Genomic DNA, 17363 nt, shown 5'->3' with positions numbered 1-17363 from the left:
GTCAAAGCTCATATTAATAAAAGGGCGACAGAGGGAAATTCATCACTAAATCATAGGACTTCCACTTCTTAGTGGGGTAGGATGATTTGATACAATTAGATGTGTGTGGTGTGTGGAGTGTGTTAACACTGTCTGTGGAAACTTTGTGACTACTGCTAAAGAAATGTTTAAAAATTAAGTGAAACAAATGCAAATACATGTATTTTCTTAGCTCAGATGAAGACACAAATTTTAAACTTGAACAACTGGCCCAGATGCATTTTGGTCTTATGTAATTTTGGTTTTGTAGAGTTCCTCCAAATAGTTCTGTGTAACTGGTATTTCATTTTTTCAGCTAAGCCTATCAAATACAAAACTGCAGACTCAATGACCAAAAAAGGTCTGCCTGGGATTTGAGTGAGCTTCTTAAAAGCAGGAGACCTGTGTCCAGTTTAAGACTTCTGCTTGCACAGCAAATGTTGTGGTAAATTCAAATACTACTAAGTATTTGTCTTTCACTATTAAGGTTTTGCTTTAAGAGAGCCATCACCATGAGTGCTGTGGTTTTCCTCCTGCTCTTCCTGGCAATAGCTGATGTTTCTGTGGTGAGTTTCAGTCTGCAGAGCTGAACATTTTCCAATTCAGATTGGCTTCACAGACCTTACTATATACAAATGAAGAGCAATGCGTCAGATTATCATTAAAACCTGCAATTGAAAAATATATAAATGAGAGCATCTTTTAAGTTGAAACTTTGTTCCTGTTTGTGTTGCAGAGTGTGCCAATTGACAACGAATATAACATTGGTGAGTAACGTATAAGAGCCATTTGATGGAAAGATCTTTATATCTGATCGATTCTTTCTGTTTTATCCAGATGAGTCAGTGGGTGATTCTAAAACTCCCCCAAGACCTAAAGCTGACTTTGGTAAGGTCATTAACCTGCCTCCAAGTATAAACTTATGCTTATGTAACATGAAGAAATGTTTGGTTTGAAAAACATTTTTCTGACTACACATAAACTCTGCAAAGTTTTACGTTTATAGCTATAACTTTACAAGTTGCAGCGAAAAAATTTATATATAAAATTATTAAAAATTTGATCATCAAAATGAATCATGCATACTACCTTTTAAGAAATGTATTGCCTTTTTCTGTGTTACAGAAACAGCTGTGCTGTATGATGACATTGCAAAACCAAAAACTTTAAGCAGGAATGCAGACCCTTGCACTGCTAAAGGGTGCAAGTGGCCAAAATCAGGATCCTATGTTTACGTGCCCTACTTCATCTCTGAAAGTTACTGTAAGGATCTCTGATTTTACATTTTACTTATAAGAAACCTGTTTAGACATGATTAGGTTTTAACTAACCTCTCTGTAGCTCAGAAAGAGCGCAGCATCATCATCAGAGGACTGCAGAGCTTCAATGTATCTACCTGCATTCGCTTTGTCCCCTGGAAGTGTGGTGATCGAGATTTCATCTACATTGAAAATAAAGATGGGTAGGAACACACAGCTAAGACAACAGAATACGCATAAACTATTTAATCATGTCACAATTAACTTTATTGCCAGTGGTGTCATAAGTACATAATTTTTTTACTTAAGTAGAAGTATAGATACTGCAGTTTAAAAAAAACTTTAAAAAGTATCAACTTGACCTCTTTACTCAAGTAAAAGTTAAGTATGTGCTCCAAAAACTACTTAAAGTATAAAAGTATAAAGTAACCTTTAAAAAAAAAACAGCCAGATGCCACTATATGAATTAAAAGCTCAAAAATTCTTTGAGATAGGGCCAAGGATGAGGGAGGTCTTGTTGGTCTCCATCTCCCGATAGGCTCTGGCCTGTGTCCTACCTTTCAGACATTTCGACATCTCTTTCTGTTTCCAACAATGTAGCATGGCATAGAAAATTTGTGTTTGCAGTTAGTGGAACACCTGCTTGTTTTTGATGATTTCTTTTGGCGTCAGCACAAAGTTGATGAATAGCTAACCAATTTGTGTTTACGTTATATGACTCACCCAATTACACTAGTTTTCACTAGATGTGGATGGCCCCAATGATCTGCATTGGATGGCGCACATGACGTGAGATAAATATTTATAAATATTAAACCGAAGCCAAGTGTAACGAGTAAGTTTATTTAAAAAAATGTAAGGAATAGAAAGTACAGATACTTGTTTGAAAATGTAATGAGTAGAAGACAGAAGTAGGAAGAAAAAAAAGTAATGGAGTAAAGTATAGATTCCTAAAAAGTGTACTAACGAAGTATTTGTACGTCATTATTTGACACCTCTGATTTTGCACATCTGAGTGACGGCATCCATAATATTGGCTGATCAGATTGAAATAAAAATACTTAATGAATAATTGTCTATGTTCATTAAACCTAACAGTTATCCTATATAACTAATGACCTGCTAATGATTTGTAAAGACAAATGCTATATAATTATGTAATTAGACTACTCTTTAGTTAGTTACTTAGTAGGTATGCAAGTCAGTTAATAATGAAATATACTATAGTTGACTGAACAAACTTTTTCTGACTACACACAAAGATCTGCAAATCTAAACATGTCACAAGTATACATGTGAAGTTGTGGAATAAAAGAACAGGCTCCCCGATCTGAAGCTTAGAAAATGTTGGCTGTTTGTCACAGTAAGTTAGAATACATTGACATACTGTCTCTTTGGCATCAAAAACTTTCCATATTTACTCTTCATATTATCTCCTTGGCAGACTGGTTGCTGTTGTGTCCTTTACCCTTTACAACAAAAAAACAAATGTTTTGTCTTTTTACCTTTTAGCTGTTGGTCCTATGTGGGGCGCCAGGATGGAGGACAGTACATTTCTCTTAACAAAGGAGGCTGCTTGCACCAAAGTGTTGTGCAGCATGAGGTTCTTCATGCTCTTGGTTTCAATCATGAGCAAGTTCGCTCCGACAGAGACACCTACGTCCGAATCCTCTTTGAGAACATTTTACCTGGTTAGTTTGCTGACGGCTGTAAATTGACACATATTTTTATATGAAAGTGATCCTTTCAGATTTATATCATCCTCATCTGTTCTGGATTTTTGGTAGATTTGAAATATAATTTCGAAAAGATAGAGACAAACAACTTGGGAACACCTTATGACTTTAACTCCGTCATGGAGTACAGGAAGTAAGTTTTATTACAATTTATGGTTTTGCATGAAGATGAATGATTTTTGTTTTCTGTTGATGAAGTTGTATTTATTCAACATTTGCTCAAATGACTTAAGAAACTTTTGTGAATGCAAAATGGTCAATTACTGTAAACAGATTGTACAATTATCAGTAATAACTGACTGCATTTTTAAGTGATGCCGCCTCCAAAAATGGAAAACCAACCATCGTTGCCAAGTGCAATCCTAACCTTAAGTTTGGAAACGCCAAGGAAATGAGTGCCAATGACATCCTTCGTATCAAAAGACTTTATGAATGCTGTGAGTATCCTGTTGACAACTATACTGTCAGTAACTAACGTACCAAATAAATTTTTTGTTTTTGTTTAACAGAATTCCCTGCATTGAAGTGGACAAGATCCCATTGATCAGAGATGGCAGAACTTTCCCTCCTATGTTTCACAGAGATGCAAAAAAATACATTAATTCTTGCCTTAAGGTCGATGTCAACTTAAAAATAATTCTCATTCTTTGCTTAACTAATGCTTTCATATTGATTAGTTCTTCTGATGCACCTATCTAAAGCCTACTCCATTATTCATACTTTTTTTTTTTAATCAAAATAAAAGTAGTGATTAAACAGAATGTTTTTGTAAAAGACATTTATATTACAATATGCCTATGAAAATAAAATACTCAATTTTAAAAGGATTTTAAAATTTTCCTGTTAAGAAAGAAAATGTAGTGAAAGAAAAAAAAAATGCTTTTCTGATGTGTAATAAAAAAAGCATGCAAAAGAGCTAATCAATTACTGTATGCCATACGATGAGAACATAAAAATATTCTTTGGCCATAGCATTAAATAATTCTTCTATTTTCACTCCTGTTGATCATTTATTCTGTATATTACAAATAAAAACAAAAAAAATATGCATTATATAACTCATGCCGTTTGGGACTTTTTTATTTTGTCTTTCTTTGAATTATACTGGCTAGACTTTAACCTACTGTCAGTTCTGACAGAACCACGCAAAACCTAGATTAATTCTTTAACTAATTATAAACTTTTTACATGTACAATAGCCACTATTCCATTGCCATGGCTTATTGCTGCCACCCACTTGACTGAAGGTGTAGTGCAGTTTTTTCAGAATGATCTTTATAAATGGGAAGACCAGGATAATTATTTCCCCGGGATTCCTTACAACCAGGGTAAACCCCCCTGGGTGACCCCTAAACTGAAAGTCCTCCTGAAACAGAAGAAGAAGGTTTTCAACTCAGCGGACAGAGAGGAGCAGCTTAGAGTTCAGCAGGAGCTCAAATTGAGGATCAGGGTGGCAAAGAGGGACTATGGGAGGAAGATGGAGGAGATTTGATATGCTGTGCAATAACCCGGTTCTCTATACCTCACACCTAGTGCAATACTATATATATAAATATCCATTTATATATAAACCCATTCACCTTTTTCTTCCTTTGGCACATTATTCTGATGTAACAAGTACAATTCTCCATTGAGAGATCAATAAAGTCAATCAATCAATCAATGCTGCTAAGGGGGAAGCTGGAGGACAAAAATCTGCTTGCCTGGACCATCAACTACCTACTTGACCGCCCTCAGCATGTGCGGCTGCATGGCTGGCAGTCAGAGGTGGCAGTCTGCAGCACCAGGGCCCCCCAGAGCACAGTTCTGTCTCAGTTTCGCTTCACCCTCTACACCTCAGACTTTACCTACAACACGGACAGCTGCCACCTCCAGAGGTTCTCAGATGACGCCATTTTGGGTTGTGTGTCAGAGGGGAACCATCAGTGAGAAGAACCCCACCTCAATCCCCCTTGAACATCCAGGAGAGGACATACACACTGTGGAGATTTTTAAATACCTGGGTGTTCAGGTCAACAATAAACTGGACTGGACTCATAACACTGACGCCCTGTATAAGAAGGGCTAGAGTCGCCTCCACCTCCTGAGGAGGCTGAGGTCCTTTGGAGTGAGCAGACCCCTGCTTAAAACCTTCTATTACTCTGGGGTTGAAGAAAATATATATTTTTTTCTACATCTTGACATCTTCAGTTTCACTAAAAGATAAACAATAAAAATCTCCCCCCGATTGAACTAAAACCATGTCACATTACTGCCATTATTATTAAGGTCTAGATGTTCAGGAAACCACTTTTAACAATAATAATAAATAGATAATAATAAATAGATGGAAAAGGACATTTAGCTTGCAAAACAGACTTTAATTATTCATTTCTAAAACATAAGAAGCCATTGCATTTTTTCATATTTATTTTGGATATAGCATTTACAAAAAAATAAAAATCAAACCTTTACATTTGTTTAGCTCTTTTCTTTCACTTATTTATCTCTGTTGAAGTACAGTCTGATGTAATATCCCTAATCAGAAGAAGGCCATTCAGGTAATATCTCTTTTGGAACCTGTCTACTCCAGATTTTCTACACAATAATTTCTTTAAATATTTACTTATGACTTGGAAAGTTTGCAGATGTATGATTTCCCAGTGCTTTGACATCATGTCTTTTGGTGCAGCATATCCAGATGTCTGTGCTAATACCGATAAAATGAGGATCCTGGATGAAAAAAATAGAATGAATACTGTTAATGATAGATATCTTTATTAAATTATATAATTCTATACATATTCACATAATAGATAAAATGTGGAGTATGTTTTTAACTTACTGCATCTGTAAAGCTTGTTGACACGAATAATGTCATTGGTGCTCATTTGACGGGCGTTTCCAAACGCGGGGGCAGGATCTCCCTTTGCTTCGATGGTTGGCAACCCATTCTTGGAGAAGGCATATCTTACAAAAAAATAAAATAAAAAAAACAGAGCACATTTTTCAATTACAAAATTGAAAGTGTGATAGAATTTAGCAAATTTCTGAAATAAAACCTATAAGTCAACAAAAGTAGGGCACTAAAAAAATTATTAAGTATAACATAAGAAACTTTCTAAAGCCGAGAACTGACACTATATTAACAGAAATGAATGGGCAAATAAACTATTGATGAAATACAGCTGTGTTAAAGTTTTGAGATTGGTTACAGATGGGATTTGTCAGGCTCAACAACCTAAGACAAAGTTGTTGTGGAACCAAATATTTACATCTTGAAAAGAGATGAGCAAATTCTTTTAAATGACAATATATAATGCATTAAATTAAATCTAGATGGGATGAAGGCATACTTAGGTGTTTTGGTCAGTTAACGCCATCAATAGAAGTCAATAGAGAAAGTTTCTGCATTTGAACAGGATTACATTGTTTTGCATGAATTTCAAATTTGAAAGACTCACTTGTTGTAATGCATGACAGAGCTAAAGTCATAGGGAGTTTCCAAGTTGTTTGTCCTCTTCTTTTGGAAATTGTATTGCTGTTCTGTTGATAAATCAGGAGACAATTTTATACATGTTAAAGTTGTTCTTATTTACAATTAGAGAATTGCAAATTTCAGAATATAAACTTAAAAATTAAGCTGCTAACTTCGCTTAATGTTGTTGAAGAGAATTCGGACGTATCTGTCTCTGTCTGAGCGGACCTGCTCATGGTTGAATCCAAGAGCATGAAGAATCTCATGTTGCACAGTCGAATATCTTACGCATCCTCCTCTCTCAAGGGAGATGTGCTGTACTCCTTTCTGACGGCCTAGGTAAGACCAGCACCTGAGATGTTCCACAAGAAAATAAAACAGAAACGATCAAACTGACATAGACTTTAATCCTGCAAAAATATACTAAGTGTATTAAATTATATTTCACATCTTTAAGACCTTTTAACATGATTGCCTTTTTTTCTTCTAATACATTATATACATTGTTATTGTGTTTGAACAGTTATTAAAAACTGACTTGTATTCTTAAAATGTAACAAATGGGGACCTAGTAGGGTAGTGAATACAAAAATGAGATGAATAAAATAAGTTATATGAAATTATGAAGGTATAATCACCTCATGAACAGAGATGAAATAATTTAACTTTATCTCACATTGGAGAAATGTAACTTTGCATTTAACTCATCCCCTTGGGGAGCAGTGTGGGGTTAAGGGTCTTGCTCAGAGACTCAGAGAGACAGTCTGTGGGAGTGGGGCTCAAACTCAGAAACTCAGGGTTCCAACATCTATGCCCAAATCACTATGCCCTAACCACTAGGCTGCTTGTCCCCTATTAATCTATCATTTAAAGAAAAATCGGTTGCACTGGCATATTGTCAGATTACCTGCCACTTGTTGGCATTGACGAGGATGTTAACTGTGATATAGCTCTCAGTTTTTGGGGTAATCCTACAATCGGTGGTCCTAATGACCCTTTGCGCTTCTAAAAGGATGGTTCTGGTTGCTCTCAGAGTGGGTTAAAACTTGGCTTCATTAAAGCAACACTAAGTAACTTTTCAACATTCATAAAACCTTCGACTGACCCTCCAGTCTGCCTGTGCAGATAGACAGACAGACAGACAGACAGACAGGCAGACAGACAGACAGACAGACAGACAGACAGACAGACAGACAGACAGATAGATCTATAGGCTAAAATAAAATATTGATTTGTTTTCCTACCCAGAGTTAGGTTGAGTAAAGAAAGAGATGTAATTTCGAACACTGGGATTCCAGGGGATAAAACGAATGCAGGTTGTCTGGTTGAAGCTCCGCATGCCTCTAATGATGATGTTCTGCTCCTCTTGGGCTACACATAATTGAAATACATTAAAATTGTGTTCAATAAATCTATTGAAACGGTTTCTTTAGAATAGCTCATGTGAACTTAGATTGTTAAAATTAGAACAGCTTACTGTAGTCTGGGGAAATGTAATAAGGCACGTAGACATAACGTCCTTCTTTGGGCCACTTGCAGCCTTTTTCAGTGGCAGTACATGGCTCTGCATTCTTGTACGTCGTATCTGCTACAGCAATGTCTCCATGCAGCACAGGCATTTCTATTTCAGCAAATAAAAAAAGGATTTTAGATAACAAAAATAAGTAAAAAAATAAGAAAAGGCTGTAAGATTATTTTTTTACATATTAAGGTGCATCACTTAATATAGATTTTAGCAACACTGAAAATTTGAAGTAATATAGCTTGCCAATAAAGAGTGAAAGAAAGATGTCTTATCTGTAAAAGTGTCCAATATGAATTTCCAATTGAATACACTCAAATACAACATTCTTTTTTAACCAAGATCACCCTAAAAGTAGATTGCAAGATTGCTCATCGACCATCAGCCTGTTTAGTATTTATTTCAGAGTTTACAGTCACCCAATATTTTTACTTTCCACAATTTTGATGTTGGGAATTTATGTTTCATACTATTAAACATAGATTATCAAAGCTGATTATGGCAATATAAGTATACTTAAACTTTTTAAATGTGAATAACCACTGTACATATCAATACGATATAAAATGTATAATACTACAGGTCATTATCAAGTAATAGGTTTCAGTGTAAAGCCAGTCAGTCTCGACCTGCTCTGTCCCAATTTTCTTCAAATAGGCTCTTCTTTTTCTTTGTCTTTTGCTTCTTCATTTCATCTTTAGTTTTTTTTTTTTTTTTTTGTCGACTCTCCAATTTTCTTACACCTTCAATGTTTTGTAACAATACCACCCCCACCGGTTCATGTGTTCTCCTTAGGGACTGCCTGACTAAAATGATATCTGTCAAGGTATGCACAGGAGGCTACTCATGGGGAGTTCAATAAAACATTTGTATGAAATCCGTCCAACAAACAGGCTAGCTGGAGGGCTTATGCAACCTTCCAGTGCATTTGGTTGCTTGGCAGAGGTTAATCTTAAACCCTGTTGATGACAAAGGTCACCTCTGCTGGACTTAGACATGCACCTGGAACAGGTCTAACTTAACAACTCCTACTTCATTTGTATGGAGACCTGATTGGGCCTAATAAACAGCTCCCATGCTCCGTGAGTTTTCCTCAAAGTGAACAATTATGAATATGGTTGAATGCCTTTAACCTGTCCAAAAAACACATGTTGGGCAAATTCCAATGAACCCGCAAGTATCTTGCATGTTGGTAGAGGCAGTGTTTCCTGACGGAGACAAAAAAACACACGGGTCCTCCTGCAGTCGAAGTAAAACCATCTGAGGGACTTTTCTCTCCTGAACCCAAGTTGCATTGGTCATCCAGGCAAGCTAAGAAGTGTGATCTCTGGTCTCTGTTCACAAATAAGGTCCCCAACAGCACAGTGGGGTTGGCCAGAAGGGGGACCTCCAACCCAGGTTGCGAGTCCAGGAACACTACTCCTGATTAATGGGCACATATGTTGAAGAGGCGCGTCAGCAACAACAGCTGTACATCATCCATAGACCTGAGATATTCAGAGAACATCTGATTCACCCCCAAAAGCCTTTACACCAAAGAGCTTTCTGACCCCTACAGCGAATTGAGCCTAGGTAATAAGACTCCGAACACTCGCCTCTGCTTCTACCACGCAATGTTTGATTGGTGGGATGACGAGACCCCTTAAAGCACTCCTTTCACAGTTTAACCACGTGCTCAATGAGGTCATCAGCTCCTTCAATCTCTCTGCAAATAGCATTAGCAAAGCACTGACCTGCTTTTCAGAGGTGCTGGACAGTTTAACAGAACCTCTTTGAGGTCAACCAACAGTCCACCCCACCCCCACTTGTTTTTGCCTCTGTAACTATTTGGGCAGGGGACCCGGTTGCTGCCTCAGGAGCCCTCTGTGCCAGCTGGGCTTGTGAGAGAACCCCATAGTAGTCGTTTATATTTTCAAGTTTGAAAATTGAAAATCCTGCAGACCAAATTTTTAAGTCTAATAGTAAATTAATAGAATTAAAATCAGTGTCTTACTTATATCAAGTTTGGGTATTGGGACAGCGTCCGTGATCTCATCTGAGGGTAAAATAAGGAAAACTTCAGATATTACATATTTACACATGTCAGACCTCATTAAGCTCAGTTCTTAACTTACCTGTTTGACTTTTTATTTCAGCCGGTCCACTCTACAATACAGATACATAAAATTACACATGACAAATAATTTTCAAGCAATTCATAAGCTTATATTTTAGATTTTCTATATTTAAATAAAAAGGAATTTAAATTCAATAATCCAAAACTTACCAGACAGACATCCATTACAGAGAAAAAGAGGAGGTATAGAAAAGTTGAGGTCATGATGATGGTCTCTGAAGTTCTATATCAGATCTTTATATGTGGTGAGTCTTGTTGTTGGAGTTGAGAAAGAAAAGAAATGTTTACCTGAAGAACAAAGACTCTGAATACCATTTAATGTTCATCTGCTCTCTGTTTATAAGCAGTTTGGAGCGTAGTTTAACGATCCTTTTAAGGTCAAACATTGAGCCCTAAAAAGGGGAAGTAACAACATGATACAGTTTGTGGCAATTGTGGAATTACATAAAACTAAAATAGCTGTATGGTTATGCTTGTCACTTTGTTGAATCACACAGTTTTTAACCCTACGTTATTTTCTCTTCACAGTTTTAGTAAAGAGACTCCTACTCAGTCTATTTGCATTGATTGATGTCATCTGCATTTTTCATAGCTGTAAAAGGTCTGTTGTTTGTTCCTTCAAGATAGAGATAGACAATTCTGGGAAAATTACAGGTTTTAGCTGATTTGGTTTAACAAGGTAAATGCAAAGATAGACTGTTGATAATTTATTTATACATGGATTCTTACACCATCACAAAACTGCTACTTGTCAGAACTTTGTGCAATTAAAGGTTAAAGGCAACCAAAATTAGACTTTCTTAATGACAGATCCCATGGACAGAGGATCAGTGTACCTATATTCATGAATGTAGAAATTCTCTTTCTGATTATTCTTACATGTAGCAGATAGAAACTATTTTGATCATATTTACAGGCCGAAAACATTTTTTTTAATTTGGATTTCATGCAGCATAAAATAGAAGAAAATTATTATTATTATTACTTTTTATAAAGTGAGCGTGAATAGGTGTTTTTAACTGTGTATATAGCACTAATTAAATTAAAACTGTTATATCTTCATCATGGTATATTTTCGTTTGTAGGTAATCTTAGAAAGCAGTGACAAAGAAAAGGATGTGAGCAAACTGGTTAAAGCTTAATCATGAGTACTGACTACATCAGTCATGCCTACTGCTCTGTTTTCTTTTTTGTCTACCATGACAATCTACAGTGATTAAGCATCACATGTTTATTTGTATTGGCTGGAAATGAATCCAGAGGATTTCAGCTATGTCTTTGTTACTCAACATGCTCTGTCCCCTCACTATCCTTTGTTTGCAAGTTCTTATGTTGCTACATGTATGTCTGGTGTGAGGGATTGCATAAGTCAATTCAATCAGGTAGTTTTCCTTAGATAGAAAACCTTGAATCAAAATGAAATCAAAAGGAACATTTCAGATATCTAAAATAGAATTCCACCTATCTAAAAAAAACATTTCCGACAACTCAAATGTAATTCTTACTATTGCAAATGACGCCATGTTTCCCATTCATGTGTATTGGGCTTTTACTTCCAGATATCTAAAATACAATTCTTCCTATCTAAAATTTATTCTGACTAGGATGAATTCTAATTTCATATTGCCATAATAGAGTTACTGCTAGTCATAATTACTATTTTTGATATCAAAAATGAATATAGTATTACAGATATCTAGAAATACAATTCTTGACATCTGAAATATATTTCTGCTAGTACATATATAATTACATCATCTACTTATTTTATGACTAGTTAAATTAGAATTCTAGATATCTCAATTATAATAATGTCTATCTAAAATTTATTTTTAGATACTTTCAAAGAACAATGAAGCTCTGTTTTAACATAAAATAGGCAGTCTGACTAGTCACATTTCTATTAAAGAGAGCACTAATGCATTTTACCTACTCACAATAACAATGTTTCTAGTCAGAATTGTATTATAGATATCACTAATTACATTTCTACCAGTAGAAATTACATTTTAAATACTCTGGAATCAAATTTGTACTAGTAAAACTACATTTCAGATATCTACAAATCTTCACTAATTTTAAGTGGCTGTTTTAACATATACCGGTATTTGTTTTTATTTCAGATATCTTTAATAGTATTCCTCCTATCTAAAATGAAAATTTCAGATATCTGAAATGTAATTCTTACTAGGACAAATCACGTGATATAGTGGCATAGAGATCTGCCTGTATTGCGGATGAGTCAGAGCGTCTGACATGTTGAATGTGGCAAATCTGCTGTTAGAGTCAGACACTTAAACAGTATCAGAGGGACTTAGAGTACACTTAATATTAGTAATATTTGTATCTTTCTAATATTACGAGTTTTTATTCTTATCCCTTTGGCTTCATTCTCCTGACTTTGATCTCATAAAGAATAAAAAAATATAAAAAAATGTATATTTTTATTGTCCTAGAACTTTTTTCTCATATTAGTAATCCATCCATCGTCTGACACGCTTGTCCCAAGTGGGGTCGCAAAGGGTTCTGGTGCCTATCTCCAGCAGTCAATGAGTGAGAGGCAGTGTACACCCTGGACAGGTCGCCATCGCAGGGCAACACAGTACAAACAACCATTCACTCACACCTAAGGACAATCTAGAGAAGCCAATTAACCTAACAGTCATGTTTTTGGACTGGCATGCTCAGGGAGAACATGCAAACTCCATGCAGAAAGACCCTGGGCCAGGAATTGAACCCAGAACCTTCTTGCTGCAAGGCCGCAGTGCTACCCACTGCTCCACTGAGCACCATTCATATTAGTAATTTAATCTCTTTAATACCCCCCCGAGAAGTCTGTCGGGTTCAGGTTGACGTGACACGGTTTTGTGAAATAATGAAGAGCACAATGTTTAACCAGTTTATTTCCATTTTCTTTCATAAAAGACAGACAGACACACATACATACAGACATAAACAAACAAACAATGGGTGGTGAGGTTGCTTTAGGACCCAGATGCAGAGACGAGTGAAGTGAATGAGTTCTGACAGATTTAATCGAAGAACACAGGTAACAGAGGCAGCAATCCAGAAATCCAACTTAAAATGTTAAACAAACCAAAAACCACAGAGACATCAGGGGAAAACGAGCATGAGGAGCCAGGGAGCTGAGAAGACAACTTCAGTAACCACAAGGAACCAGCACTGAGTGACTGCAGAGGGAGAGTATGTCAAGGAGAACAGAACAAAGAACGGACTAATGAGCTGAATAAGGAGCAGGTGTGTGTGGAACTAACTAGAAGGAAGCCAAGGGGAAAGGAAACAAGCACAAGGTGGAAACAGAGAGTAACTAAAGAATGCTTAAATATAATGGAAAATAAATCAAAGAACAAAACAGAACAACTGATAACAGAAAACTCAAGAGTCACAACAAATGGGAAGAACCATTACAAAATATAGATATAATCTATAATCTTGACATATGATCACACACCTATTTATTTATAATACTTCAAAATCTATATATTCACATCTATATCTAAGAAAAACAGTCTGTACTGTATGCAAGCGGAAAAAACCTTAAAAAAGAATTGTCTTGCATAACAGGTAGAGAATTCAGGGTGAGAATTCCTGTTTTCAGAAAAGAAATCTGTTGTTCTGTTTGCTCTGGTTGCTGCACACCTGGCCGCAATCTTCTCATCAGACTGACTGGCATTTAAAAGGGAGCTGCAGGATCATCACTCTTTGCCGGATGATTATTTAGGATGGTATCTCCAGCCAGTTTTTGAGCTCTTGTAGTTTTTTTCCCATTGATTTCTGTCTTTCATGTCAGTCTCATGTTTTTTCCCACTCCCACATAATCATATGTATGTTCTTATTTTCAATAAAACAAAATAAATTCCTAAAACTACATATAGTATATTAATTTTTCCAAGCATGCTGATGAAGAAAAAATGTTTGTATGTATCTCTGGAGGTCAGTTGCCAGATTAGAGATAGGAATTTGGTCAGGGGGCATTATTAAAAAAAATATTAGTCAAAAAGGCATGCTAATAATTATGTCAGCACCAGATATATCATGTATAAATGTTATTTTAATGGCTAATGTTATTTTAATGCCTTTTAAAAATCTTAGCTAGATCCTTTCACAGAACAAGAAAGGAATGCATATGAATCAGAGTTATAAAGGAGATTCCTGCATGTTTCCGCTGACTATGAGGGGAAAAAATTATATGTTTTATTATTTGTAGCACTATGGAACTTAATTTCATTCAAACAGCATTAAGTTTTTTTCAAAAGAGTGGAGGATAATATGTGCAGCCACACAGATGCACATAAAGGCAAACCAATCCAAGACCCATGATCATTCACCACCAAGGAAAGGTCCAAGCTTTACACTGAAAAACAGATAAAAATCAACTGCACAAAATGTGCTGTTCAGCTGTGCATTATCACCAAAAATCTCCATGGAAACGAAAACTGGATTGACAAGCATTCAAGTCCCTATCATTATAGAAAACCCTCATCTAATAAAGGTTTCTCTAGTGTTTTGATGTTTATGCATCCTTTATCAACTGAATTGCTGGCTTTTGTCTTTTTGATATTTTCAGGACGCAGCTCCAAATGTTCATCAAGAAACAAGCCTTTAGGTCGTTTCATCATTAGAATGCTTTGTGATAATTTGGTAAAAAGCTGCATAATCAAATTTAAAAAGGGTACAAGTAATATAAAGTCCTAAAGCATATTACATGCATTTCTCCCCTTAAATGGAACTTTACATATTTCAACTATGCTATGATTATGGCTGTATTCATACCTCAAATCATCAAAGTATCTTGAGAGATACGACTCATCAAATCCAAAATATTGCATACATCTATACTTTCAATGTGGGAATATTTTTCTTAGGGTAAAAAAACATTAATAATTAATTTTGAATTATTTTTGCAACCTATTTTCCTCTCCTACCTGTTTTTTAATTTAATTTAATTCTGTACTTTAATTAGACAACACTCAAATAGTATTAATTTATGCATTGATTGAAATTAATAAATGATCATTATTGCTTTGGATCAGTCCCGGACTGTCACTCTGCTTAGAAGCATTCATGATAAGAGGATAGATAGATAGAAGATACTGTTATGACCTTTACCTGAAAGTTTTTTCTAATTTTAGTTTTCAATATGTGTTTAAGCAGAGGCTCAATGCTTAAATATAACCCTGATCTAAACTTCCAGTAAAGAGGATCTTAACTTCCTGCTAAGAACAGAGGAAGTGTTGCAATGACTTCAGCGTTCTAGATAAATTAGGATGTACAAACCACTAACTGATAAAGCTAACTATCTGCATCCACTCTTTCTGAGATATGTATATTTGCCACATGTAAATATTTAAGATGACCAGATAAACCTAAAAAAAGGCTATTTTAAATAATCTGTTTTCTTAATCATGGGATATAATGTGAAAACATATTTGCCAATTGCATAATGTTAACTTCAACCCAATCTTATTAACATTATTTCTTTATTCAACTACAATGGATGATTTTAACAGCAATAGCATGTCTAATAAATGCCCTTTTCCTCTCCTACCTGTTTTTTAATTTAATATAATTCTGTAAACCTAAGATAAACCTAAAAAAAGGCTATTTTAAATAATCTGTTTTCTTAATCATCAACCTTTTAGAAAATTATCACAAAGCATATGTTCAACTCAACAAGATATTTTCCACAAATTAAAGTCAAAATAAGGTTAAGTCTTCATTGCTTCTGATTAAATATAAGCCGAGAAAGCACTATTAACATCTATCTCACCTGGAAGAGCTGCATTAGCCTCTCATCCACATCAACAATGATGCAAGTCCTGACATGGTGTTTTGATCAGATGTTGATATCCTGTGCTGAACAACTTGCAAGGGTTTTCTGGACATCTTTTACCTCTACCTAGGGCTTCCAGAGTCATTGTTGCCTGAGGCCCACCTGTGTTCAAATAAATCATCCATCACATGCACCACTGATCCTCTTCCTATTATTTTGGATTGCAGTAATTAAGAAGAAAATCAAGAAGATCCTGCCGGAATACATAAGCACACCATGGCTCAGGCAGCCTTTAGTTTTGGTACAGGTTTCTTCTGCAGCATTTAAACACCAAGAACCTTAGGATGCTTTTTGTGGACTTCAGCTCAGCCTTTAACACCATCCTTCCTCAAATGCTGGCTCACTTTTATCACAAGAAAGATTCAGAAACATTACATGAAGACAAAAATGTTCCTTTCCCAAAGCTGTAAAGGCAGTTATCACCCTACAGACAGACACTAAACTCTCCTGCCAAAAACTAAATAAACCACAAGCCCATTTCATTTATTGTTTCACAAATTGTTTCACAAGCCACACTTTATGTTATTATAAAAAGTCAAGTTCCATTTTCAGAGGATTTCTTCTTTTAATATTTTGTTTTTGTAGTTTCCAGGATGCTCATTCTTTGTTTTTAATTCATGTCTCTTCAATACAGGGGCATTCTCAGCAAATCTATGATTAAAAAAAATCTGTCAATTCTTGATTTGGCTTTTCCATGTTGGCAGCTTTGGAACCAAGTGTTAATTTTGAAGCTTGTTCCTTTTACTTGATTGGAAATCACCCTGTCATTGAAATGTTAGTTTAATTTAATTCTAACTTAGATCAAAAGTACTTTGTTAATCCCATATGAAGATTTGATGTTGTTGCAGCTCTTAGCACAGTCACCAAGATTTGCCAGGAGCGTCCATTCCATCAGCCAAGCAAACTCTAGATGGCAAAGGATTCATTACTCGGGTATATTGCAGAAATTCTGTTTCACTTAGTGCCAGGATTTTTTTATTCTTGGTATTAACACTTCAAGTGTTATGTTGTGAGCTACGCATAATACCATCTAGCTTATCTTATTCATTGAGTGGTGTGAGATGGTGTGAGAATACACTGTGTTCCAAGTAACACCACGATGGGGTCCCTGTGTTTTACAACCAGACTGACACTGCAGTTCTAAATGCACATATACTTTATCAGGCATGGACTTCCTGATGGAGTTTGCCAGTGAGCTGGCTCAGTCACATTTTGGAGCCAAGAATGCAAAATAGAAAAAACTTCATCATACATCTCATACCTGACCAAGGGAAAATAGCAAAGTACCAGGTAAACTATCAGTGCATGAAAAATCACAATACACAATGTCCTGTGATGATTGCTAAAGTACACATGTGGCAAATACACTATATAAAGGAGGTGTCATGGCAGTGCCAAGTA

General features: G+C 35.7%; 2 protein-coding genes across 2 annotated transcripts; one reads left to right on the top strand and one right to left on the bottom strand.

Annotated features, from left to right (window-relative positions):
• On the top strand, positions 1–4015 carry LOC107091066 (high choriolytic enzyme 2-like). The gene is made up of 8 exons (XM_015384793.1): positions 1–584; positions 755–785; positions 856–906; positions 1144–1281; positions 1360–1480; positions 2790–3146; positions 3326–3450; positions 3523–4015. The coding sequence occupies exons 1-6, from the start codon at positions 531–533 to the stop codon at positions 2971–2973; spliced, it is 579 nt and encodes a 192-aa protein (XP_015240279.1). The 5' UTR covers positions 1–530; the 3' UTR covers positions 2974–3146; positions 3326–3450; positions 3523–4015.
• A 1470-nt stretch (positions 4016–5485) lies between these two features.
• Positions 5486–10114, bottom strand: LOC107091078 (low choriolytic enzyme-like). Its single transcript, XM_015384804.1, has 8 exons — positions 10107–10114; positions 9986–10027; positions 7948–8091; positions 7715–7841; positions 6644–6822; positions 6457–6538; positions 5838–5962; positions 5486–5725 (listed from the first exon to the last, which is right to left on the bottom strand). The coding sequence occupies exons 3-8, from the start codon at positions 8087–8089 to the stop codon at positions 5703–5705; spliced, it is 678 nt and encodes a 225-aa protein (XP_015240290.1). The 5' UTR covers positions 8090–8091; positions 9986–10027; positions 10107–10114; the 3' UTR covers positions 5486–5702.
• Between the last annotated feature and the right edge of the window lie 7249 nt (positions 10115–17363).

The sequence above is a fragment of the Cyprinodon variegatus genome, unplaced genomic scaffold (assembly GCF_000732505.1).
Source record: "Cyprinodon variegatus isolate N-32 unplaced genomic scaffold, C_variegatus-1.0 Scaffold324, whole genome shotgun sequence".
NCBI classification, from domain to species: Eukaryota; Metazoa; Chordata; class Actinopteri; order Cyprinodontiformes; family Cyprinodontidae; genus Cyprinodon; species Cyprinodon variegatus.
This window is presented reverse-complemented; position numbering and strand designations above follow the sequence as displayed.